This window comes from Panthera uncia (assembly GCF_023721935.1).
Source record: "Panthera uncia isolate 11264 chromosome D3 unlocalized genomic scaffold, Puncia_PCG_1.0 HiC_scaffold_9, whole genome shotgun sequence".
Lineage (NCBI taxonomy): Eukaryota > Metazoa > Chordata > Mammalia > Carnivora > Felidae > Panthera > Panthera uncia.
Window position 1 is genome coordinate 4,149,531 of NW_026057587.1, and position 25,611 is coordinate 4,175,141.

Consider the following 25,611-nt stretch of genomic DNA (forward strand, 5'->3'; position numbering starts at 1 on the left):
TTTTGGGACAGAGAGAGACAGAGCATGAACGGGGGAGGGGCAGAGAGAGAGGGAGACACAGAATCGGAAACAGGCTCCAGGCTCCGAGCCATCAGCCCAGAGCCCGACGCGGGGCTCGAACTCACGGACCGCGAGATCGTGACCTGGCTGAAGTCGGACGCTTAACCGACTGCGCCACCCAGGCGCCCCTATTATTTGTTTCTCTTTAAGTTACAAACCCCCCAACGAGTATGAAGTGGTTACAGCAGTTTAACGTTGAAACGTGGTCTGCCCTGCGCACGGTGCGGCTGCGCTGGGTTCTCGCCCCTTCACTGGGGGCGGGGGGTCTCCTTGACGGGACAGCACGATGCAGGGCAGATTCACCCAGATCCACCCTTGTTGACCTTCCCCTTGTCCTGCTCATGACTCTGTGGGCAGCAACACAGTCTCTGTCATAGTGCGACTCTGTTCTACGTGCTTCTGGAGAGACTTTTCCACTGTCATGGGAACTGTGTTGAGTCAAAACTTTGTTAAGGTATTCCATACCTTCAGAAGTTACGGTGCATTGGAATTGTTCTGGCAGGTCTAAGCGGTGAACACTCTCATTCCTTTATCCGGAACAAGTTACCTATGTCAGGGTTCTGGATGGCTGAGGTTACATTGTCTTCTTTCTGAACCAAGTATGTAAGTGAAGAATCGAAATTTATGAAGGTCAAATGGCTTTTGCAAGATCAAGTGACAAATCCATAATATTGGAAAAATCCGTAATGGTAATTTCTTAACGCTCTGGATTAGAGATCAGCAGACTACCCCCGTTGGCGGGTTTTTGTAAATGAAGTTTCATTGGCACACAGCTCATTTGTTGATGGTGTCTGTGCGGCCTCAACAGCAGAGTTGAGTAGTTCACCTAGAAACCATCTACAGCCAGAAATGCTTACTGTCTGACATTCAGGAAGTTGCCAGCCCCTGTTACAGGGGTTAGAATATTGTTTCCATGAAATTAAACTTTGTTATAATTACTGAGTTTTAAGACTTTCAACGTGACTTTGTTTCTCTTTGAAGTTTTAGTATGCTTTCTCTTTAACAGAAAGTTCTCTAGCATTATATACTTTTTTTTTCTTATAATCATATTTTCAGGACTTTGCTTTATATGGTGATTAATTTTTTTAAGGGAAGTTGGGCCCGTGTGAAACTTACAGCTTGACTTTCTGAGTTTAACTTATGTTAATACAGATAAAATGCCACGTATATTTTTTTAACATTTATTTATGTATTTTTATCTTTAAAAATTTTTTTTAATGTTTATTTTTGAGAGAGAGAGAGACAGACAGAATCTGAAGCAGGCTCCAGGCTCTGAGCTGTCAGCACAGAGCCTGACGCGGGGCTCGAACCCACGAACTGTGAGATCATGACCCGAGCTGAAGTTGGATGCTTAACCAACTGAGCCATGCAGGCGCCCCAAAATTTATTTATTTTTAGGAGACAGAGCATGAGCCGGGGAGGGGCAGAGAGAGGGAAACAGAGAATCCCAAGCAGGCTCCAGGCTCTGAGCTGTCAGCACAGAGCCCGACGTGGGGCTCGAACCCATGAACTGGGAGATTGTGACCTGAGCTGAAGTCAGTTGCTTAACAACTGAGCCACCCAGACGCCAGTACAATGCCATATGTATTAAACACACACGCACACAGGCATGTGTACCTGCACGCGCGCGCGCGCACACACACACACACACACTAGAACTCAGTTTGTTGCCCAGTGCCACTAACAACAAAGTTTCACTTCAGTGTTGCATTATTAAAAAGGGTGTTTTTGTTTCATTTTGTTTTATTTTCGTTTTCCAGCACCCTCAATGTGTCTGAATATTCCTTGATTTTCACAGTTACTCTCGTCCTGGCATTTTTTAACATTTTAGGCTCTGTGCTGCTAACAGGCTTTGTGGTGCCTTTGTGTCAGTGTGTCAGCCCCTCCTCCTTCCGCAGCAAATTGTCTTCGGCCTGGTTCGTGTCCTGCAGATTCTCACAATTTTTTATCATCATTCAGTATCTTTTTTATGAAAAAAGATCATTTGAATCCGAGTATCGCGTTGGTTTTTTATTCTGTGCCGCTAAAGCCATTTTCTGTGAAGATGTGTGTTCAGACAGAGCTCTGTGTAACCCACCTGTCCCCAACAGCCCTTTTGAGTCCGGTGCCTTTGTTTCGTGTGCGGCATCACACTAAGGAAAGCCTGCTCAAGAGGTGAAATTTCCATCATTCTGTCATTTTAGGCTACAGTACAAATTGCACGTTTATACACACGCCTTTGGCCCCACGCCCAAAGAGACTGAGATTTAAAGTTGCTTCTCGACATGTTGCAAACCAGTGTCTCTGGGGTCCCCCAGTTGCACTGTCATTTGGTTACTGGACGCTGGGGTTGCTGACCAGAGGAAGTTTCTAGGCCCCAGTGAATCTCCGGTTCTCAGGAGAGAACAGGATACGTAGGCACAAAACAAGTGGACGGCGTTAAATAATTCGTAATGGAATTTATAATCTGCTTACATTGCATCAGCCTTTTTAGGTACAGGGAAACCTGCTTGAAATCCCTCCTTGGCCTTGTAGAAGAATTAGGTTTGGTGGAAAACCTTGAAATTGTTCATCTTGTCAAGAAACTTCATTATACGTGGTGAAAACACTTGTTTTGATGAAGATTCATGTTTATTTAATGTCAGTTTTTGAGAGAAAACCCTAGGTATTGGAGTCCCTTGCAGTGTTGGCTTTTGTAAGTGTTCTACTATGTTTTTGTACACGTCGTTAATCCTCTTGGTGGGTGACGCCCTGAGTGACTAAGGCACGTAGGTACCTTGTTCCGAAAGTTGCAACGTGCGGTGAGTGCCTCGCCTCCCACACGCAGACAGGTGTGCGCGAAACGAGCTGAGTATTTGCGGTAGGAGGTTGTGGGCTTGGGTGGAGAAGCCTTGGCAGCTGCGCTGAAGGCCTGTACGACTCGCTGAAACCATTCGTTCCCGTTGGAATTGAGCACCCGTGCTGTGCCTGCCCCCCTGGGGTCCTACAGAAACCGCTCGGAGGGGGGCTCGCTCGCTCGGAGGGGGGCTCGCTCGGAGACAGGGCTCAGCAGCGCCACCTACACACAGATCCCAGAGCTGGGGAGGGGGAGCTGGCGGCGGACCGAGTGCCTTGGTAAGCAGGGCCCCTGGTGGCGGGGGCGCCTGCGGGGGTGGGAGGGTAGACGGGAATGGGTTTCCAGAGGTAATGATAGGAGGGCAGAGAGCCAGGTAACGCCCCTCCCGGCTCTCCCTCCATTGTGTACTGTCTGTGGCTGCCTTCTTCCCGATGGTCGTTCTGAACTTTTACGTTTTCTTCTGACGCAGAAAAAAACGAGGCTGAAAACATAGAGGAAAACGAGGAGCCTTTCGTCGCCCCCGTGGGGTTGAATGTGCCGCCTGACGTGGAGCTGGTATGTTTTCCACTTCACAGCACCGTCCGTCGTGATCCCTGTGAGTCAGGAGGCACTGCTTGTGCGAGACCCCGCTCGTGGTCATGACGGCTAGGTTTTAAGGCCTTCAAACTATTTGTGAGTTAATGGAGGAAGCCCCTCCCCCGCCCCATTTTCCTCTAAAGAGAGAGGGAGGAATCCCAGCAGAATGGCTAGACCAGCGCAGCAGGGGCTTGAGGAACTGGGTCAGAGGCCACGGGGTTGAGTGGCGCGGTTGGCGGTGAGTAGGCTGTTAGCCACATCCAGACATAAAAACAGTCTCGCTCAAGGCGGCCTGGCTTTCAGTGAAGGTGCCTGGTCCCGGGTTTTGCTGGGGTGGCTTTTGTGGGCCCTTGAGTTGTAGGTCTTTACCTTAGGTGTCCTGGGTGCTCTTGCAGCCAGGCTTCCTGTCCCCTGTGATCAGGGCCCTGGGGCACCTCCGGTCTGCCCTGGCACTCTGCAGCTAGAGCCGGTGGAGTGGAGTCTGATTCACGCTCACCTCGCACAGCAGCTTCAGCTCGAGCCTGTCCAGTTCGGGCTGAGTTGTAACGGGTGTCACTGAGGGTGGCCTGCGGTCCTGGCGTGCTCCTGCTGCTTGATCTGCCGTATCGTGAGGCCGAGGACCCTGAGCGATACCTCCTGTTCCCGTTCCCCTCTCACAGGCGAGGGAGAGGGAAGGACGTGGCCGTGCACATGGCAGGCAGGGACTCACACCCCCGGTCCCCGTGCTCGATGGGATTTTTGTGTGTTCAGTAGGGACGTTGGGAGTATTTCTGCTGTGTGTGCGTGCTCGGGAGGGATATTGGCGCTCAGTGTGGCTTTTCTGTGACGTCTTCCTACTGGGTCACTAGGGCCGCGGATGCAGGTGTTCTGGATTCTTGCTCGTGCCCTGTGTTCTTCTGAGCCTCCGGGTGGACAGCGGGCGCTGAAGCTGCCCGTGAGGGTCTCATCCTCTCCACACTCGGCCTGTGTTTGCTGCCCTGGTCGCTCGTTTCCGGGTGATGGTGGCCCGGGACACAGAGCAGCCCTGCCCCCACCCCATCCGTCCTCTGTGTGCGCTCACCCTGCCTTTTGCTGCCTTCTTTCACGTACGAGCCACATGCTTTTGGGTTTTGCTGAATGCAGTCACTACTTACGTCTGCCTCCCCGTTTCCAGCACTTACCAGTTTGTTGTAGCTAAAGCTGGAAATGTCCTCCGAACGTCTGATACCCTAGGACTTGTATTAATACGTTTTCTGTGTATCGTTATGGGTTGTATTCTTGTTCTGGAACATGCTCTTTATTCTACGCGAGAGACCCATTAAAAATGGGTTGCTCCCTTACCTATATTTAATGCTAAAAGCTTTTATTTAAGGTTGACTATGTGGAATTTTGTTTATTTTTATGTGAAAGATTATTTTTAAACTTTCATGCAGGTATAAACACAGAAGCGTGATAGATTTTATCGCGTCGTTCACTTCCTATTAGAATACGTAACGGCTGTATATCCTGGGCCAGCGTAAGCTTCACTGAGCTGTTTAATGGTCTGCTGGAGCTAAGAATAGTCGCTCCCCACTGGAGAGCAGATAGTCATTTGCTGTGTTCCCCTTAAAGAGTCCTTGTGATATTGTTACGGCGCAGCCCCTGGAGCGGGAGATGGTTGGATTGTGTGGAAGCCGTTGAGTGCCCGTCGGGGCGCTGGAGGCAGCGCTGTCTTCCTTTGTGCTGGTGTCGCTCTTGGGAGCACTTGTGATTTGGGGGCAGTGGCTCGTACACGCTGCACGCCGTGATGTCCCCATTAGCGGGCGAGCGGAGCAGACAGAGGTGCCTGTGTCGGGGATTAATGCCGGGATCGCCGGCTCGTACGCAGAGAGGGGATTGCTGTCTCCGTGGGCGGGGGTCGCCCTCGCTCGGTAAAGAAAGCGGGCGCCCTGGGGGATTCTTGACGTTTAAACCAGGCTTTTGGATTAGAGCCTAATGAGTCCAGGCTCCGCGGGGTTTGTGTGAAGAGTGAGGAGTAAGAAGGCACGGCGCCGGGAGGTGCGTGCTGACCTTTGCTCCAGATGGCCACCGGTTCTGTCCTCGGTCAAAGCCCGGCAGCCGTCCTGGCTCCACCTCCTGCTGGGCCTCTAGACCGCCGCCCCTGAGTGACCCCACAGCGTTGTGTTCGCTTCTCCCGGTGGTTGGGCGTGTTTTCTCGGGTCGCAGGGGAAGCAAGGACCTGTTTCTCCCCGAGTGTGTAGCCTGGCATCACTTGTCCCAGCGTGTGCTTTCGGCCCCGTGTCCCCTTCTCAGGGACCTGCCTGCCCGTCTCGGTCACCTCCCGAGTCCTGCCCACACCCGGAGCACCACCGGGAAGGCGGAGGGAGTGTCCCCCAGCCCCCAGGACGCTGCGGTGCACAGGGTCACGTGTCACTGTGGTCAGCCGTGGGGGCTGGCGGTGCTGCCCCGTGGGCCCCGGGAGACGCGCTCGTTGGGGCACACTTGGTAAACCAGAGGACGAGCAGGGAAGGATTCGGTGTGCGATTGCCGTCACGTGCGGCATTTGCGTCTCTGGGTTAGGGCCAGCGCGTGCTGTACCCGGTGCTTTGCTCGTGTTCTCGCTCCGTCATCGTGGTCCCAGCAGCTCTGAGGCAGGGGCGGCTGTCAGCCCGTTTGCACGGGAGAGACGTTGAGGTTTAGAGTGTGAGAGAGTAACTCTGAGCCGCTGAGTCCGGCTGGATCGATGGTTCACATTAGACTGTTATTTTCATCCTAATTCAGGGCCTTTGTCGCCACGGGATGGGAGTTGGAGCAAAAAGCAATGTGATTTATTTCTGCATTCCCGAAGAGTTCTTGCCTTTTTCTTGGGACTGGTAGGGACTTTCCGCGCCGCTGAGCACGTCGGATGTGTGCCGTGCGCGTGTGCTGCTGACGCCTCTCGCAGAATGAACGTATTTATGAAGTCACACGTGTCATTATGTTCCATTGCGACGTCAGCATTTTGAATCTTGTTTTTGGAAGTCCCTTCCCAACCCTAAGATTTTAAAAAATATTTTGCTATGTTTGCTACTGTTGTGTCTATCGTTTTGTTTTTACAATTGAAATGTCATCCGATGTGATGTGTATTTCGGGCTGAGTGAAGTGGGTATTTCATTTTTCCTCCCCTGATCGTAGAGGAGGAGGGGGCCAGCCTAGCTGCTCCCGGGGGCCCTCACCTCTGTTCCCTGAGGTCCCGGCCCCGCACTGCAGCAGCATTTTCCAAAGCTCTTAGGAAACCTTACACTGATGTGGGCTTTCGCACCACGCGTACGATTCCCCCACTGCCCAGTGTCTGCCCGCAGGTGTTAGAGCCGCGTCTGTGTCAGTGTGATTCAGGAGGAGTGAGGACGTGTCAGCCCACCTTCTTGGGCCCAGTCCCTTCCTTCGACCAAAGGTTTCCCCCTTTAAATAGGACAAGCATTTCTCCCTTTATCAGTCTTCATGACACAAGCATTTATATATGTCCTCGAAATCCCAGTTTATAGTGGAGACGATCGTGGTATTAAACGGAACAGGATTTATGTAAAACTTACGCGACAGAGCAAAGAATGTTTCCAAACCAGGTGTTGGGATCTTATCCACTTGCTCTGGTAGCAAGTCTGGAAGTATGTTCGTAATGTGCTTCGTTTTTCTGTAGTAATGACTTTGCTTTGTAAGCGCTGTCTTTTTATTTATCTATTTCTGAGAGAGAGCATGAGCAGGGGAGGGGCAGAGAGAGACAGAATCCCCAGTTGGCGTGTCACTGTCCGCGCAGATCCCAGTGCGGGGCTCCCACTCAGGAGTTACAAGATCGTGACCTCAGCCGAAATCAAGAGGTGGACGCTTATCCAACTGAGCCACCCAGGCGCCCCTGTGACCGCTATCTTTTTAACTGCCGTGACGTTGTATCATAAATGGGTCTATTTTTAAGAAATCTTAAACCGGCGGGTTAGTTTGGTCAGCAGAGAATACCTCTCCGTGGAGGGGGTGGATCATAGTTTCCTTTAAAGGTCATTATCCTAAAGTCATCATTAATGATTGATGTGTGTGTGGAACACGGTCTCAAAGATTAATCTTCCTGTTAGCCAGAGCCATTGAACATTTGCCTCAGGATCTGTACTTCAGGCACAGTGGGACTTTGACATGGAATCTGGGTGATTTTGGAATCGGTAAATAACCTTAATTGTAGGTACTTATTCTATTTAAGTGTGAAGGACTTTATTCAGGAATTAATCTGGGAATTAAGGCATTTGTATTTTATGAAGGATGTGGTTCTGAAATTACAACAAGCATCTTGAATACTTCGCGCCCATCTTTAATGAATAGTTTCCCGCTTTATTTGCATGCAATTTCCAAGTGTTAATCTCTTCCTTGTCATTACAAGTATTTTCGGGGTGTGGAGTATGGCTTCCAGCATCTGGTCTGACAGCTCTGGTTGTGGGTGGGGAGTGCCAAGCGCCATGCGGTAGAAGTAACTTAGCGGCAGCACGGGCAGGAGCAGGAAACCCAGGAGACCGGCGGCAGGGTCTGATCCTGGTAGTAACCCCTCCTGGAGGCAGGAGCACTCGCTCTGTTCCGCTCTGTTCCCGTGGGTGAGAGCCTCCCTGTTGGGGCCGGACCACACCCACGTGGTGAGGAGAGGTCTAGGGTGCGGGAGCAGGTGAGAGCAGGCGGCCTTCCCCGTGTCTTCGAAAAGGCTGCTTCCGAGCCATAAAAACTAGTCCTAGCTAAGAAGGAAAGAGGGGGGATCCCTAGACTCCCGACAAAGTTGGTGAACGGGTCCCCCCTCCCTGGAAAGATGCCTGTGTGCGTAATCCGTATACCACTTCTGAGGGTTCACAGCCCCTGATGATATGGAAGCACGGTGACTTGCTGTGAAAAAAGATTGCCTCGGGTCAGTTCTGCGGCCGCTGGCATGGCCTGCCTTGGCCTGTGAGTCGAGTCTTCTCCCCGTAGAATGCTGCAGAATCCAGAAGCAGACCACGTGTCGTGCAAACGGGGGCCGGGCTCTCCAGCCGCAGTGTTTCTTCTTTCCCATCATCGACGGAAAAACTGGGGTTAGTTCTGTGTTTTAAGTCATGGGGCCAGTGGAAAAGAGGAAAAATTTATAATGTGAATGTGTGTGTTTTTTCATAGCCACCAACAGCCAAAATGCATGCTATCATCGAGCGCACAGCCAATTTTGTGTGCAAACAGGGAGCACAATTTGAGATAATGCTGAAAGCCAAGCAGGCCCGGAACTCTCAGTTTGACTTTCTACGCTTTGATCACTACCTCAACCCCTACTACAAATTCATCCAGAAAGCCATGAAAGAGGGGCGCTACACAGTGCTGGCAGAAAACAGAAACGAGGAGAAAAAGAGTATGTGAGACTCCGTCGTGCGTGGACGCGGGGCCTGTGCGGGGCGGCCTCTGGGAGGGGTAAAACGGCCCTTGTGCGGAGGGGTGGCTGCGGGCTGCACCTCAGCTGCCCAGAGTGTTTGTGCAGCACCCCCCCTCCCCAGCACGACGTGGTCGTTACACCTGCTCATGCCCCCGGAGGGTGGTGCCCAGCTCTTCTCGACTGAGTCTTGAGAGCGTATTAGATTCTTACCATTCCCGCAGAGAAGTGAACTATAATTAAACATCGATGCTATCAGAACATAATCACCTGGGTTGGAAACGTTCTTTCTCATTTTGCCTGCTTAACATTTCCTGGAGAAAACAGTCTCCTGCTTCTAGAGCGCGTTCTAGCGGTCCACGTGCGCGTGGGGCTTAGGGGCTGAGGTTAGGTTACGCGCACAAAGATGAAAGGTTACTTTGACTGTTACCGTTTTTTTACTCATCTCTACCTCAAGCTGTTGTTTTTATTAACTACCTAAATTTGGGATTCTTACTACAAAGGCCAGTTAACTGTTACAAATAATATGCGGGACAACAGTGTGTGTGTTAGCCGTTGAATTTTTTTCTCTTCGGCTGGAACATGATTTTCTTTTTTTTTTTTTTTTTTTTAATTTTTTTTTTAACATTTATTTATTTTTGAGACACAGAGAGACAGAACATGAACAGGGGAGGGTCAGAGAGAGAGGGAGACACAGAATCTGAAACAGGCTCCAGGCTCCGAGCGGTCAGCACAGAGCCCGACGCGGGGCTCGAACTCACAGCCCTCACGGACCTCGAGATCATGACCTGAGCTGAAGTCGGCCGCTCAACCGACTGAGCCACCCAGGCGCCCCTGGAACATGATTTTCAAGAACAGTTGTATGAATCTTGCTTACAGCTCTCATTTTCTCCACGTTTGTTAGTTTTTTTAAGTATTTGTTGCTGTTGTTTTCCCTTTCATCAAGATTCTAGCCTTTTTTCTAGAAAATTAAAATAATTTGGCTCCAGACTGCAGTAAACGCTGGAGGGATGTTGCCAGCTGGGCCGAGGGCGTGCTCCTTTTTTTTCTGCCCGGTGTCCTGCTCCAGGGGTACTTATCACAGGTGTTTGGGGGCAGATGACCAAGAAACGATTACGTGTAGCTCTGCCTTTGTCTGCTTCTGAGGGTTGTTTTGTTTTGTGTAATATTTATTTTCGGGGGGGTGCAGAGAGACGGGGGGAGAGAGAGAATCCCAAGCAGGCTCCACGCTCCGTGCAGAGCCCGATGCGAGGCTTGAACTCACAAACCGTGAGATCATGACTTGAGTCGAGGTCAAGAGTTGGACGCCTTACTGACTGAGCCACCCAGGCGCCCCTGCTTCTTAGTTTTCACGTCCCTTATTTGTACCTTGTCTCACCGTACAGCAGGATCTTGAAATCTGCTTTTGCTCTGCAGAGTCGGGGGTCAGCTCTGACAACGACGATGACGAGGACGAGGAAGACGGGAGTTACTTGCACCCGTCTCTCTTTGCTTCCAAGAAGTGCAACCGCCTGGAGGAGCTGATGAAGGTGTCCGTCTTCTGTGTTTTTTATGCCGTAACAAAGCTTGCGCTCGCTTGGTTTTGGGAGCTCGTCAAGCTCGCGTGTCTTTCGTGTCTTACTTTATCCTCGTCGAGGTGTATCTTGCGTTTTCGTGTTTTGCTCGGTGCTCCCACTTGTGCCGCGAGTGGTTTCGCTCTGCCCATCCACCCGCCCTCCTTTCCCGAGTGGTCTTGGGGAGGATCGGAGCGTCTTTCCTTGACCCATCCCCCTGGGACTCACGGCCGGCTACACGCAGAGCTCGGCCCCGGCCCGCCCCTGGTGTGCGCGGGCCGGGGCGTCCTGAAGCCCAGACGCTGTGTTCCGATACGCCGTGTTCTGCGGCTACTTGAGCCCGCTCGGCCTCGGAAGAAGTTCTGTGGGACTCAAAACACGGGAAATGGTGTGACGTGCATCCTCTCTGTCTGCAGCCCTTGAAGGTGGTGGACCCGGATCACCCCCTTGCCGCGCTGGTCCGTAAAGCCCAGGCCGACGGCCCCGCCCCCGCGCCCCCCACGGCAGACGGCGCCGCGCAGCCCTCCCAGGTGGAGTACACCGCTGACTGTGAGTACCTCGCTGGGCGCCTGCGGCCTGCAACCCGCTGCAGAGCTCACCCCGCGGGCGCGAGACGGGGGTGCGGGGCCGGCCCGGGTGCCGTGAGGGACGCGGGGCCCCGGGCCTGCACGCTCAGCCCTCTTTAGCCCGCGGCCTCATCCCTTTGCCTGTCACCTAATGTTGGCAGGTGGCCGCTCCGCGTCCGGCATCAGCTCTGTATCCGGGAGGGTGAAGGACACGGGCAGGGGCGGAAAGCAGGTGCCCGGTGACTTTGTCCTTCTTCAGAGACCTCCCCGGAAGCCGCGCCCGGCGTCTCCCTTCAGCCCTCACAGACGGGGCGGTCTCGCCCGGTGGCCCTGGCCCGCAGCGGGGGCTGGAGCCTGACCTGTCGCAGCCCCGACCAAAGTCAGAGCTCCGTCAGGAAGCACAGGGCAGTGCATGTTGGGGCCTTGCGGTCCTGTCTGCCGCGGTGGCTTTCCCAGAACAGACACAGCTCGAGACTGTCTGCCGTGCCCCTTAGAGGTAGTTAGTTGCAGCTCCTGCCTCTCCTGGCTGTGTGGTAGCTCTTTGTCTGTTTAATTACCTACGGGTTATTAATGGAGGGCAAATCTTGAGTTTCTATTCAAGGAATTATTTGAAAGTATTTGACCTCGGTCTCATTAACAGATCTTTCTAAGATTTCTGTACCCGGCAGTTAAACCCTGAACGAGAGAAGAGCCCTCAGCTGCAGGGATCTGTCTGCTCATTCTTTACCTGCAGGTCTGACGTGAGGGGCCGTCCGCAAAGCCTGCCCCGTCAGAGTCTGGAAAATCAGCAGGAGATTAATTCTCTTTCTTTTTTCTTTTTTCTTTTTTTTTTTTAAAGGAGTGCTTTTTTTTTTTTAATTTATTTATTTTTTTAACGTTTATTTATTTTTGAGGCAGAGAGAGACCGAGCATGAACAGGGGAGGGTCAGAGAGAGAGGGAGACACAGAATCGAAAGCAGGCTCCAGGCTCCGAGCCATCAGCCCAGAGCCCGACGCGGGGCTCGAACTCACGGACCGCGAGACCATGACCTGAGCCGAAGTCGGACGCTCAACCGACTGAGCCACCCACGCGCCCCGATTAATTCTCTTTTAAGACGCAGGCTGCTCGCTGTTTAAGCTTCTGTCGGCCAGCAGCCGTGCCCTCCCACACCTCTCTTCTGCTGCGACACGCGGCAGTGTGTGTGGCTGGTGCTCCAGTAACATTGGCGATTCGAGTGAACTTAGTGCATGTGTCCTGGAAAAACCCTTTACGGGACTTGGGATGTGCGGCGCTCACGACGGGGAGTGCTGTGTGCACACATGGCCACACAGGTGAATTCGGAGTCAGGAGTGACCCACGCTCGTTCGCCCAACAGGACGCTTCTCGGCGTCCTTGTGTTCCTTCTTCAGTCCTGTCGTTGAATCCCTGTCCGTGTGTGTCCCCTGGACCCCGAAGCTATTAAACGGTCTTGCACAGGAAAGGGATAGAGGCTGGGGCTGGGGTGACCATCACCTGACCACTGGCTGTGCACATCGCGGTTGTGAGCACGGGTGTGTACCGAGGGCGGCGGTGGCGCGGGACGTCTGCAGACCCCCGGACTGGGCAGGAGGGCCGAGTGGCCGCTCTAGGACTCGTGCTCACTGCGGGGGTCCCAGAGCCCCGTTTCCGCCAGGCCCTCCATCAGGCAGGTGTAACTGCGCTGGCTCCCCGCTTGGGCCCATGACCCCTCTCCCCAGGAGGTGCTCCAGCAGGGGGCACCGGTTAGGACCCCTCCTCGGTGAAGTTGTCGTCTTCACATCTCTGGTGCCTCGCAGTGCAAGAGTGACCGGCAAGTTGTGAGACGGTGCATTTGGGGCTCGTGCCTGGCGTTACGTTTGCGTGGGGGGCTGACCTCACAGCTAAACTGTCTAAGCCAGCAGAGACGAAGAAAGAGTCCGTGCCGACAGGGCCCCTAGCTGCTTACACGTGGATTGCGGCTGTGCCAGAGGCAGAGGCCGAGTTCCAGATTTTGCAGAGAAGCGAGAAATCCAGAATGTTTATGGGAAATATCTCGATTTACAAATGTCAGCGATGAACTCATATTTTGTAAAAATAGAAGGCAGTCTAAGAAAAAACACAGCAAAGTGGGTGCTGCTTGTAGGCGTCCCCCTGCATCCAGCCTCAGCCGTAGATGTGGAAGGGGTCGTGGGCGTGGGGGTAGTGGAGTGTCACAGAGCTCCTCTGTGGAGACTGCCCTCGGCAGTGGTCAGCGCTTCCTAGAGGCTCGGAAAGGGGGCTGGGAGGTGTCCCGATTTCCTGTAGAGCCCTCATTACCGGAAGTGAGAGCAGGCTCACTCTCGTGGAGGACTAGGTGAGGTCAGGTGGGAGGGAGAGGCAGGCCGGGCATGGAAATGTGCTCCTGAGGGAGGACCCCCGAAGTTTGGCTGTGCAGTGGGAGGGCGGGGAGGGGGGCATGCCTGCTGGGGAATGAGCATCCCGTGAGGGCCCCCGGAGAGCATCAGCCCTTAGGGTCACCGCAGCAGCCATCTGTCCAGGGTCAGGGCCTCGCAGGGTGGGGCAGGAGGCCTGGATGACTGGACAGACTGATCCAATTTCTAGGAAGAGCCTCAGGGTTGAATTTGGCTCCAGACCAGAATAGTGCCCAGCAGAGACACACGTGAGGTACCTGTGTTCAGGTTCTCAAAGATGTTTTTTTATTCTGTGCGCAGATTCGGGGGCTGTCTAAAAAATAGTGAGCAACAATGTGAAAAAAAAATTTTTTTTTTTTTTTTAATTTGAAAAGGAGGCCCGGTAATGGGAAATGAGCCCCATCAGATAGTCTGTGAGCTGCCAGAAGAGAAGAGCTCTCAAGGCCTGACTAGTTGGGGGTTTAAACCAAGTCTGTTGTAAGAGCAGGTCTGGAAGGGGCACCTACAGAACCACGTGAACACAAGGTGTGCTCTGGGCCCTTCGGATGGGGTGTCCCCACCTGCCGCGCCCGCGGTCTGGGCCTTCACGGCTCACGCCCAGCCCCTTGCCCTAGCCTGCAGTCTTGTAAGCACTGGTCTTCCATCCTTTGCATAAATTGTAATTAAAAACTTCGTTATGGCAGTTTACCTGGAAAAAATCACTTCAGACAAGATCTCTGCTGTGAAAGCAAACAGGCCCAGCCTGAGGAAAGAGGAGCCTCCTGACCCTAGTGTTCAGGGAAGCCAGGAGCTAGGGGGGGGGGGGGGGGGGGGGGGGGGGCACCGAGGCAGAGCCAGCCCGGATGGACGCGGGGGGTGCCCCTCAGCCAAGTGGTGGGCAAGGCCCTCTCCGGGAAGAGCCTTGGGAAACGGCCCCGGTAGAGCCTCTTCTTTTCCCGGCAGTGCAGCGGCTTCCAGCCGAGGGGCCTGGTGGGACGGCGTGAGGATGCTTGAACTGATGGCGAGTTATTTCTCTTAAGCCGACAGACAACGTTATGTTCCACTAATAGAAAAAGTAAGATTAGTTAGGAAGCAGAAAAACTGAGAGATCAGCCACTTTTACAGTCAAGTAGGGAAGAAGTCCACACAAGCTGCTGTGTGAATGATTCGGGAAGGTCACAATGGCCACGCGGTCTTTTTAAAGGGTTTCCCCGGGCCGCTCACCCAAATGGCATCGTGTCTGCATGCTTCGGAGCCCGAGCCCTGGAGAGGGAGAGGCCAGCGTGTCACTTAAACCCGCCTGCAGCACCCGGGAAGACGGCGGGACTGAAGGCGGAGAGGCCTGCGCTTGCGGGCACGTGAGAACCCTGGAGAGATCGAGTCTTGGGATAAAATTGAGGTTTCTGGGTTGTTTGAAGTGTTATTTCACGATACCAAGTTTGAATTCCTTAATTGTCGAGATGAACTAAAGCACAGGTGAAGCCTGCCGGGCGCGCGATTTTGCGACCTGACGGAGAAGCCAAGGGCCCTTCCTGCCGGGATCCGCACCGAGTGCCCCCGGCCACGGGTTTCTAGTCAGTCTCCAAACACAGGGAAGGCAGGAGCTACAGGGATAGGCCTCACAAGCGAGATTTCTAGTGCCGGTGGAAGACCGAGCCGCCCCACGTGTCCCCGAATAGCCGTCGGCGCGCAGGGGCAGGGCCAGGGGCGGAGGGGCGGGCGTAGGAGGACAGCACTGTGTTGGATTCGGAAGTGGGGGGCACCGTCCCTGACGGGACAGGTGAGAGATGGCCTGCAGGAGTAGGGCCCTGGGGGGGGGGGGGGGGGGGGCTCCATCACCTGCCCATCTGTGCCACCTGGACCGTGGAGGAGCGCAGGGCGACGTGACGCTTGCTTTGAAACTGCATTAGTGTCCCTAGTGAGTTCTTTGCAGGTCCACGAGAGCACAGTCTCGAGACCGTCACCTCTGGTGTCTCTCCAGGCCCCGGAGGTCCCTGTCGCCGCTCTTCCTGCCAGAGCTCGCCTTCCCCTCCTTCCCGGTGGGGTCACCATGCTCTTCCAGCCCTTTCTATCAGCAAGTGTTTAACAAGCCCCTCAGGGTATGCGCGGCCGGTCCTCGTGACTGACTTCTTGCTGATGAGAGGTTTTCCTGGGTTTAGGCAGCCTTGGAAGAAGAGGGCCTATTTTTATGTTTTTATTATTTTTTTCAAATGATTATTTTTGAGAGAGAGAGGGTGCACAAGCGGGAGAGGAGCAGAGAGAGGGACAGAGGATCTGAAGCAGGCTCTGTGCCGACAGCAGAGAGCCGGATGCGGGGCTCGAGCTCACGAACTGCAAGATCATGAGCTGAGCTGAAGTCCGACGCTCAACCAACTGAGCCGCCCAGGTGCCTCATGCCCGTTTGTCTTCCGGAAGAATTTTTCCTAAAATCTCCTTATACACAGATGTGTGAAACTGACAGGTTTTTTCCATTCGTTAGTCTGACAGTGACTTCCTGTTACTTGGTCATCTCCTGCCCTGTAGCCATAAATCCTTGCTGAAGAGTGTAGTAAATACAGTTATGCAGGAAGCAGTAATATTGAAACACTGCCCGCTGGTATAGTAGGCAGTTTCTTAAAAATAAAATGCCAACCCAGGTTTTTTAAGTGTTTCATTCTATAAATAACTTAAGTGAATTAAGCCATCTAATGTGGCTAAACTAGACATTCTCTTGCTTCTGCTCTGGTCTTTTTTAAGTGTGATTTTACTGTTGTTCACAGCATTTCTTTTAACTTGCAAAATCATGACCTTGAGGTGCTTTACTTAGTCTCCAAACCCCTTTTTAAAAAAAATGCCTTTGGGGGTACCTGGGTGGCTCAGTCATTTAAGCGTCCGACTTCGGCTCAGGTCATGATCTCGTGGTTCGTGAGTTTGAGCCCCGCATTGGGTTCTGTGCTGACAGCTCGGAGCCTGGAGCCTGCTTCGGATTCTGCGTCTCCCTCTCTCTGTCCCTCCCCTGCTCGTGCTCTGTCTCTCTCTCTCTCTCTCTCTCTCTCTCTCAAAAATAAAGATTAAAAAAAAATTTTTTTAATGCTTTTGTTGTAAGTCAAGAGACATAGGAGGAAGAAAGTAAAAATATTATCCAAGATTCCACCACCCAGAAATAAATATTTTTAGCATTAGGTGAGCATCACTGACACAGTGGGCAATACTGAGGTAATTGTAGTGAAGGAGGAGGACAGTGAGAATCTTCTGTCTGAGGACGCACAGGTCATCTTTATGTAAAATATGGATTAGAAATATGGGTGTAGTGGCACCTGGCTGTCTCAGTCACTTAAGCGTCTGACTTCTGCTCAGGTCACGATCTTGTGATGCGTGAGTTTGAGCCCCACATTGGGTTCTGTGCTGACAGCTCAGAGCCGGGCGCCTGCTTCGGATTCTGTGTCTCCCTCTCTCTGCCCCTCCCCTGCTTGCACTCTGTCTCTCAAAACTGAATGAACATAAAAAAAAAAATTGAAAAAGAAATATTTGTGTTAAAGTAGAAATAAGCTTTTTAATCTTACTCGAATTTAATAGAAGAACCTATAATCAATAAAGCGTAGTCATTGCCGAACTTCAGATAAAAGTTTCCATACTTGAAGAATTCAGTTCTAGGGGCACCTAGGTTGCTCAGTCTGTTAAGTGTCCAACTCTGGATTTCAGCTCAGGTCATGATCTCACAGTTCATGAGTTCAAGGCCCACATTGCGCTCTGTGCTGCCAGCTCACATCCTGCTTCCGATTCTCTTTCTGCCTCTCCCCTGGCTCATGCTCTCTCTATGTCAGAATAAATTAATTAAAGGAAAAAAAAGGAATTCAGTTCTAGTGATTAGGAAATAAAGAGGTTGAAATTGTAGATTCCTTTTAAAGCTCAGTTTTTATCTTAGATGTTATTAACTGTGAAACTAGAGGAAGTTAAAATAGTCCTAAAATCCCTTCCCTTCACCCCTCCTCTGCCTCCTGATTTTTGAGCAGTAGTACTGTTTCTGTTGTAAGAGTAAGATTTACGTTGTTTGTGGACCAAGATGCCACGTGGTCGGCCTTCGTCCTGAGTGTGAGGGTCTCGCCAGGGTGCCTCTGCTCCATCCAGTTCTTCGGTGTTGTGTTGTGTTTTTGTAGTTTATTTTTATTTTGAGAGATAGCAAGCAGAAGAGTGACAGAGAGAGTGAGAGTGAGTGAGAGAGAGAGAGAGAGAGAGAGAGAGAGAGAGAGAGAATCCCAAGCAGGCTCTGAGCCAACATCACAGAGCTCTAACACGAACTGCGAGGTCATGACGCGAGGCAAAATCAAGAGTTGGACACTTAACTGGCCACCCAGACACCCCTCTACTCCATTCTTTGACTCTTCTCTTGGCGATTTGAGTCTCGCGGACACACGTCTTGAGGGTCCTGGTCACATGTTCTCGCTCGCTCGAGAAGCACCCCCTCCCACCTTCGTGTAGAAAGGAAAACTTGTCTGGGTATAAAAGTCTTGGGGAGCGTCTTCTGTCTCCGAGCCCTCTGTAAGCTGCCATCTGATGTGGTCTTTCCTACCCTGAGAAGCCTGCGTCAGCCGGCCATCGCCCCCGACCGGTTGCGCGGGTGTGTTAGCTGCTTGGTTTTCACTAATCGCTCCTGGACACCATTCTCTGAGATGTCACTGGCACGCGTCTGTGCCCTTCTCACATAGAGAGCAGCTTGGCGGAGGGTTCCGTGCGCAGCCAGCGGGTCCTGGGCTCGGATGTTGCTGTGGAAACGTAGGGGCCGGCTTCTGACCTGGCCTGTTCCCCAGCCGTCCTGGAGTGATCGGCTTCTCATTTCCAGGGAACTGTGTTCTGTCGCGGCCTCTGGTTCCAGGCGGTGGCACAGGAACAGGCAGCAAGCCCAGCTCCCTCTTCATCTCAGTGGTGGTTTTATTTCCTTTTCTTTGTGCTCCGTGGAACTCTTGTCTCACCAGATTCATCTGTGGCCCAGAAAATGCAGACACTGTGTGCATTCTCTTTATGTCCAGACTCCTGTCTTCGCCGTTCACGTGCGGTGCTCGGCTCCCGGGGCCTGGCCACGGCGGGCCTGCGCACTTCACCTCTCCCTTGCCGTCTCTCCCACCCACGTTGGCAGCCCTGCCCCGACCTTTGACCCGATGCTGTGGCGCTTCCCCCTGGACACTCGCGTCCCGCCTTCTCTGAGCCCCTTTGTCCTCCTTTCCGAGCGCAGGCTTCTCTGCAAAACCCACTCTCTGCTCTCCTTGGATCCTGACGCTTCCCCAGAGCAGGTGTCCTTCCGCAGTCAGGGACTCCCAGGGCGGAGCCGCCCCGCAGGCCCTCCCTGCGAGCACCTCCACCCTGCAGCTCTGGCTGCATGCTTGAACCACTCCCCGTCTTCACCCGGAACTCTCAGGAATCTGTTTTTATGTCACAGGCCTCCAGAACCCGATACGGGATCAAGAACTCAAAACTTTTTACGTGGGGGTCATTGATGCCGACTTTAAGCAATGGTTGGAGACAGGCCTTTCGAGGTTTCATCTGCCAGAAAGAGAGCATTGGCTTTTAAACACTGGCCTGACGTTCCTGAGTCACGTGTTCCTGTGTGTAAAATCGATTGGTTCAGGTGCTTCTCCAGCTTTACACACGTCACATTCTTTGTCACTGCACAAGCCGTTCGGGTTTTCCTAATCTACTTTGATGACCAAGAGATAAGTCTCCTGTTGGAATTTTTAACACTGGGTTGTCTGGAGGCCATCAGGGGGTAAATAGAAGACAGCTGGGATGTGTTATGCAGTAATAAGTTTGAAAATAATTCAGACACAATGCAGTGATCCAGATGCTTCCAGGTATTTGGAGAGATGGGAGGGCATAATGTTGTACTTAAACGCTGTCGAGTTATGTTGATCACCATGTTGTACCCCTGAAATTAACGTAACGTTGTGTGTCAGCTCTGCTCAGAAAACGATCGCTCTAACAACACAATTGTGGACTCGGCAATGTTGGGGTTGTTGGTTGGCTTGACTGGTTTTCGTGCCATCCAGACTTGAGTGATGGAGAGCCCACAGGTCAGTGGTCACAGGGCCCTTCAGGACTCGGGGAGGCGGCCCAAGTCTGGGAGGCGAAGCTGGAAGTCTCGGCGTGGGGTCAGCAGGCTGTCGAGCAGGTGAGAGAAACTTGAGATGGCCGGGTCGTCCTTCCGTTTCTCGCACTCTGCTTCTGTCCTCGGCCTTGAAAATGCAGACAGCAGCGATAATAGCAATTACTGAATTGGGTTGTGATGCCAAGTGTTTGAACTCCTGTAACTCGACCTCTCCTGGGGTAAAGGTTTTCAGTGAAGAGAGCATGACTTTTTTTTTTTTTAATTTTTTTAACATTTATTTATTTTTGAGACAGAGAGAGTCAGAGCATGAACGGGGGAGGGTCAGAGAGAGAGGGAGACACAGAATCCGAAACAGGCTCCAGGCTCTGAGCGGTCAGCACAGAGCTGGATGTGGGGCTTGAACTCACGGACCGCGAGATCATGACGTGAGCTGAAGTCGGACGCTTAACCGACGGAGCCACCCAGGCGCCCCGAGCATAACTTTTTTAATTGTGGGCAGAAGAAAGTTCTCTAATCAAGTAACAGGCTCTGAGATTAATTCTGAGTTCGGGATCTGACTCTTTAGATACCGAAAGAGTGTTTATTAGGGTTTATTTTCAGCAGAAGAGGTAGTCGTGTAGAACTTGATAGTGAAACCATCATGAAAGTTGTTTATCCTGACACTGCTCTGTCAGCTGCATAAGCACACGAGAGGGCAGAGGAGGGGCGGCTCAGGCGGTGCTGTGTGTGATGCGCAGGTCCCCAGGGCATTGCGCGCATCTGCTGCCTGGTGGCTTCCCCCAAAGTCTAGCTTGAATAGAGATCAAGGAACCTGCCTTGTGATTCGGAAAATTGTCTACAGTATTGTATGTTCTGTGCATAGTGTTACAGGGTGGGGCCTTTCCTGGGTCGCTGTGGACCTAAGTCAGAGATCAGACCCCACGAGTGTTTCGGCACGTGCGTACCATCCTGTCCACAGGGTCCACCCGTGTCTCAGAAATCCCTGAACGTGTGGTCACAGAATGGCAGGGAACACGGCGTACCCAAATAGTGGGAGTAAGGGCAGGCTTTACTCCTGTAACTTTTGTATGTGTTTGAAAATACTTTCAAGGTTGTCAGCCACCGAGGTTGTAAGAGCATTTCTAAACAGCTCTCCAGAAGAGTTTGACTTTTGAAAAACCTAAATTCCAGTTTGTGGAGGGAAGGGAGGTGTTTTAGCTGGAAACTGCCAGACGTGCGACCCCGTCCGGGTCTAGGTGCACTGCAGGCTGCATGTAGACCCGGCCGCTGCCTGTGTGTGTGACCATGAACCCGGCCAGTGTGTGTGTGTGTGTGTGTGTGTGTGTTTGTGTGTGTGTCTGTGAGCTGAGAGCGAGCTTCGCCACACATCTTCACAGCCCGCTGCTGGGAACACTGACTTAGAACCCCAGCTAAGTGAAGTTCCCTCCTTCACAGAAAGAACGTCATTTTTCCCATTTGTAGACCTGTACTACCCCCTAAAAAGCTGCTCAGTTATTTCTATTAAAATTTGAATTTCATCAGTTAAAAACTGTGTGGGAATTTGTTTTTTCTCTTTTTCCAAGTATCTATGTACTCAGTGTCACGTAAGTACTCCTCTATATACTCTGAGTGTCTACTTTTGCCTCTTGGTCCACAAAAGGTAGTATATTTACTGTCTGGCTGTAAGCGTCTGCCAGCCCCTGCTCTATCCCAGAATCAGAGACTGTGCTGGAATATAAATGTTCTCATTTTACGGACTTCTTTTCATCCGATGGCCCTGCAGACTGCAGGTGCCTGCACGACGTGCTCTCTGGTCTGCCGGGGGTCGTGCTGGTGGCCTGCGTTTGGGCGGCGTTGACAGCCGTGTTTCTGGAGCCCTCCGCCCCTGCTCTGGTCTGGAGCGGCCGCGTTCTCGGCCTGCAGCCCTCTGTTCCCTAACTTTTTGTTGCTTTCCTGTGTTAGTGCCTGGGGTTTCCCCTGCTTGATCGGTCGGTTTACTCCTGTGTTTTGTTGCAGCTTGTGCTCTCGTCGGGTACACGGGGACGCACATTCTTTTAGTTCTCGAATGTCTGAACATGCCCTCGTGCTGCTCCCGCGGTGGGACGTAGTCCGGACAGGCACAGAACGGTGGGTTGAGTCCTGTCGCTTGGGCCTTAGGTTTGGGCCCGTCGCCTAGTAGCCCCGGCTGCTGCAGGGTGCCCTCACACCCTCCCAGTCCTCATCCTCCTGCACGTAACTTGGACAGTCGCCGAGCAGGTCGGCACTGTGGTCGTGCCACGCCGGGAATAGCGGTGAGCGAGGTTCCTCGGGTCGTGGGGGATCATGGAGACCGCGAGGTCACCGTGCCAGAGGCATGGTCGGGGAGGAAGTCCAGCTGGGGGACGGAGAGGGGAGGGGGGGCGTGGCATGTGACACAGGGGACTGGGGGGGGGGGGGGGGGGCAGCCGTGTCTGGTCCAGGCAGGGCTCCCGGAACTTTTGAGCAGGCGCTGGGAGGAGTCGTGCAGTGTGCCGCCCCACCAGGAGGCACTGCCGCTCCCTGGGGGTGCGGGGGGGGGGGCAGGCAGGGATCTCAGTCTGTACTCCCTGGTGTGAACCACTCACGAGGTGGCCCGGTGGGGTGTGCAATTAATGTGCAAGTTCCACTCGGAGCTGGAGATGGGAATTCTGGAATCCTCAAACACAAGCGGGTCTTAAAGCCCTTGAACTCACGAGGAGGGTCCCAGGGGTGCACAGCCAGGGCCATCCACAGGCCCAGTGGAGGCAGCCGGGGGGCACGGCTGCTGACCTGGGCCTGGACAGGTGAGGCACTGAGGTGCAGGCCGGGGGGCCCTCCTCACAGCTGCCGTTCACACACCCTGGAGGGTCACGCTCTGGCATCCTGACGTCTTGTGTCTTGTGTGAGTAAAATAGATTATTGTTGTTTTTTTTCTTTTTAAGAATAAACTCTCTTCTCCGTGGCACTCAGGAAAGCCATTTTCATTCTTAACGCGTTCACATGGGGTTTGTCTCCCCTGAACTGGCTCTCACGCGGAAGGGATTGCTCACCGGCCCTGTGTTCGAGAGCCCTTCCAACGCTGGGAGCTAAATCTATATGAGATTAAGGTCACATAAAAGATCAGCAAGGTGGCCCTGGTTTTTGCAGGCCGGTTGAACAGAAGGGCTTTGGAAGGTAGGTAGACGTGTCTGTGTGACCGTGCATCACATAGCTCTGTCCGTTCGTGAGCACGTGCGATTCCAGGAAGGAAGCGCGCCAGAATGCACCTTATGCTTCCTAGCAGCTGGATTTTCTTCACACGGCTATGCCGGCCCTCAGCAAATGTAGGTGCTCCTTGAAACTTCTTGCTTGGGTTCATTCGGAGCAGGCATTTGTGGTTCTCGTGCTAATAATGCCATCGCATTTAACTTTCTGCAAAACCCACTCGCTTCTTGGAAATTCAACCTAGAATCCGGAGAACAGCAAGCCTGATAAGGTGTAACACGAGAGTGTGGTGGGGTCCCTTTGGGAGTCTGGGACGTGACGATGGCTTCAGGGAACATGGTCTTGGGGCACCAGACCTCTGTCCTGTCTGGGGTCCGGTCCAGCAGTGAGAATCTCAGGGGGCGGGGGGAGGCTGTGTACAAAACACACGCGCTCTGATGATCATTTCAAAGGGTCTTTGGCTTTGAGCGCACGTCTCAGAACCTGTGTGATAGGGTAAGTCAGTGTGCCCGCATATCTGAGCTCCAGGCTGCCTTGGAAGGCTCGTGGGGCCTGCTGTGTGCTGGGGGTGCACCGTGTGCTGGGAGTGTGCGAGCTCCTGGAAGCCAGCCGTGCCCCGACACTGCTGGTGCAGAGAATTGCCCCTGGGAGCATGGTCCCACAGGAGGGCGGAGCAGGGGCCTCCGAGTGGGCCTGGGGCGGGGGAGGTGCCGGGGGTCGGACCGTGGGGGCTGGGGCAGGGTGCGGGGGGGGGGGGGGGGGGGTGTCACGCAGGAGACGCTGCGTGGATGTGCCGGCGTCAGAAGTGAGGGAGGGAGGCGCTGCTCGGCAGTGGGGTCCAGAGGTGCCGTGACGGGCGGGGCGTGGGGATCAGACGGCGGTCCGCCGCTACCATCACACCCCAGCACCACTGTTGGGGGCAGAGGGCAGAAAGGACCCTCCCCTGGAAGCCCTTCACCCCCGACAGCCCTCGAAGCGAGGGTCCAGCTGAAAGGGGAGCCCTTAAACCCAGCGTGGCGCTCGCCGCGCCCCAGTCAGCCACCAGACAGCAGCGTCTCGTCGCTGTCGGCATATCTGTAGATAAATGGAGGTTGTGAGAGTGTTCACTGTGTGCGGTGTGACCGCAGGGGAGCCTCGCCGCACATGTGTCGGGGTGCGGACGAGGGCTGCCCCTGCGGGTCTGCTGGGGACGCCGGCTCGGCACCTCTCCTCCTCAGTGCGACCCCGTGCTGGGGGCCCCGGCATTCAGGTTCGGGCGTGCCGTTCTGTGTTCGGACCCGGAGGCTCAGCCGTGCACGTGTACTTCCCGCTCTGCCTTCACCGGTGTCTTCTGGGGACGCGCGCCCGAGTGAATGGCCGTCTTGCCAGGAACGCTGTTTTCAACACGTTGCTTCAGGGTAACGTGACGGAGGTTCGGGAAAGCCACGTGCACGGTTGGTCTGCGTGTTCGTACTTTGAGGGACGGTGCTCAGTTCCAAGAACTGTTGATTTTCTCTGTCACGCAAAGGACGTGTTACGTCGACCTCGCGGGACGTGCACCCTTCGCCGAAGCTCGTCAGCTGTTCGGTTCTTACCCGTTCACGTGGCTCACTGCTTGTGGCTGCGGTTGAAAACCTGCGGGCGCCTGGGGGGCTCGGTCGGTGGAGCATCTGAAGTTCAGGTCATGATCTCGCAGTTGGCAGGTTCGAGCCCCACTTCAGATCCCGTGTCCCCCGTCTCTGCCCCTCTCTTTCTCTCTTAAAAACAAACGTTAAGATTTTTAAAAATTCTAATTAAAAATAAAACCTACTTTGGGGGGGGCAGCAGTGGCTCTGTTCCTGCAGGGACGATGTTATATCTGACGGAGGTGCAGGCTGGTTAGGAAAAGCTTCCATCAGAACCGCTGCATCCGTTTGTCTGTCCTGTAAGCGCTTTTCCCGCCGCCGCCCGCCTCGGCCCCTGCCCGCAGTGAGCAGTCTCGGATCGCCCGCCTCCTTGAGACATGACCCCGTGTTCCGTGCGGAGATCACGCGGTCAGGCTGTGGGGCCGCGCCTCTTTCTGGGAAAATTCGGAGTGTCCTCGTGCATGTGGAGCGGCGGGTGGTGTGACATCGAGAGGGAGGGACGCGCTGGGAGCCGCGCATGCGTGTTCACGAAGCGCGAGGCTCGTCTGCGGTGGCTGAGCCCACGGCACATGGGGCTGCACGTGACTCCAGCCAGGGACAGGAGGCCGGCTGCTGCAGGGACGCCTCGGGCTGCTGGCCCGAGTGGAGGGGCGCGCAGTGCCGGACGCTTGAAAAATGTGCTTGGTTTAAAGCGAATTAGTTGAAAATCAAAGTAAAAGCCTGTAGTTGGAAAGATCTTGTCACCATCCTCCGAGGAAAAGGAAATTAAATCTCTGTGTCGTGAGAACCATTCGCTTATCCCAACAGGATTAGAAGTGATTCTTAATTGGATCATTGAATCGTTGTTTTTTAAGTTTACTTAGTTATCTTGAGAGAGAGAGAAAATGCGGGGGAGGAACAGAGAGAGAAGGAGGGAGAATCCTAAGCAGGCTCCACGCTGTCAGTGCAGAGCCGAACTCGTGAACCGTGAGAGCATGACTTGAGCCGAAATCAAGAATCGGTCGCTTAACCGACTGAGCCACCCAGGTGCCCCAAGGATCATTAAATTTTCTGTGATTTCGATAGATTTGAATGTTTTTCAAAAAAAAAAAAAAAAATGATGAATAAACTTACAGGACTTTTCACTATTGAAACCGGTATTTGCTTACATCCCCAACTTGCTAGGAAGCTGTTGTAGGTCACCCGGTGACAGCAGAGCCGGGCACCTGTGTCCCTCGGGCTGTGATAAATTCACTACAGCGCACCGTGGCGGGGTGGGCGGGGCTGTCTGGCGACCGAGCGCAAGCAGCTTTACAGACGCCCCTCAGGACAAGGGATGCGTGGTGCCCTGAGAATAACCGGGAAAGGAGTGGGTCACTGAGGCCGGCCTCCTGGGGGAGGTCTGCCGGGGGTCCCGCGAGCGGAGGTCACCAGCTGCTGGAGAGGGGACGTCTCGTGGGCTCGGTCATCGCCCCT

At 53.5% G+C, this 25,611-nt stretch overlaps 1 protein-coding gene across 3 annotated transcripts in view; it reads left to right on the forward strand.

Annotated features, from left to right (window-relative positions):
• The window catches only part of SFSWAP (splicing factor SWAP), a 69,023-nt gene that overhangs the window by 4,982 nt on the left and 38,430 nt on the right, over positions 1-25,611 (forward strand). For all 3 annotated transcript variants that reach the window (XM_049620699.1, XM_049620700.1, XM_049620701.1), the window contains 4 exons: positions 3,345-3,430; positions 8,564-8,789; positions 10,224-10,336; positions 10,777-10,909. In XM_049620699.1, the coding sequence (XP_049476656.1) occupies positions 3,345-3,430; positions 8,564-8,789; positions 10,224-10,336; positions 10,777-10,909 (558 nt within the window). The remainder of the gene's footprint in view (positions 1-3,344; positions 3,431-8,563; positions 8,790-10,223; positions 10,337-10,776; positions 10,910-25,611) is intronic.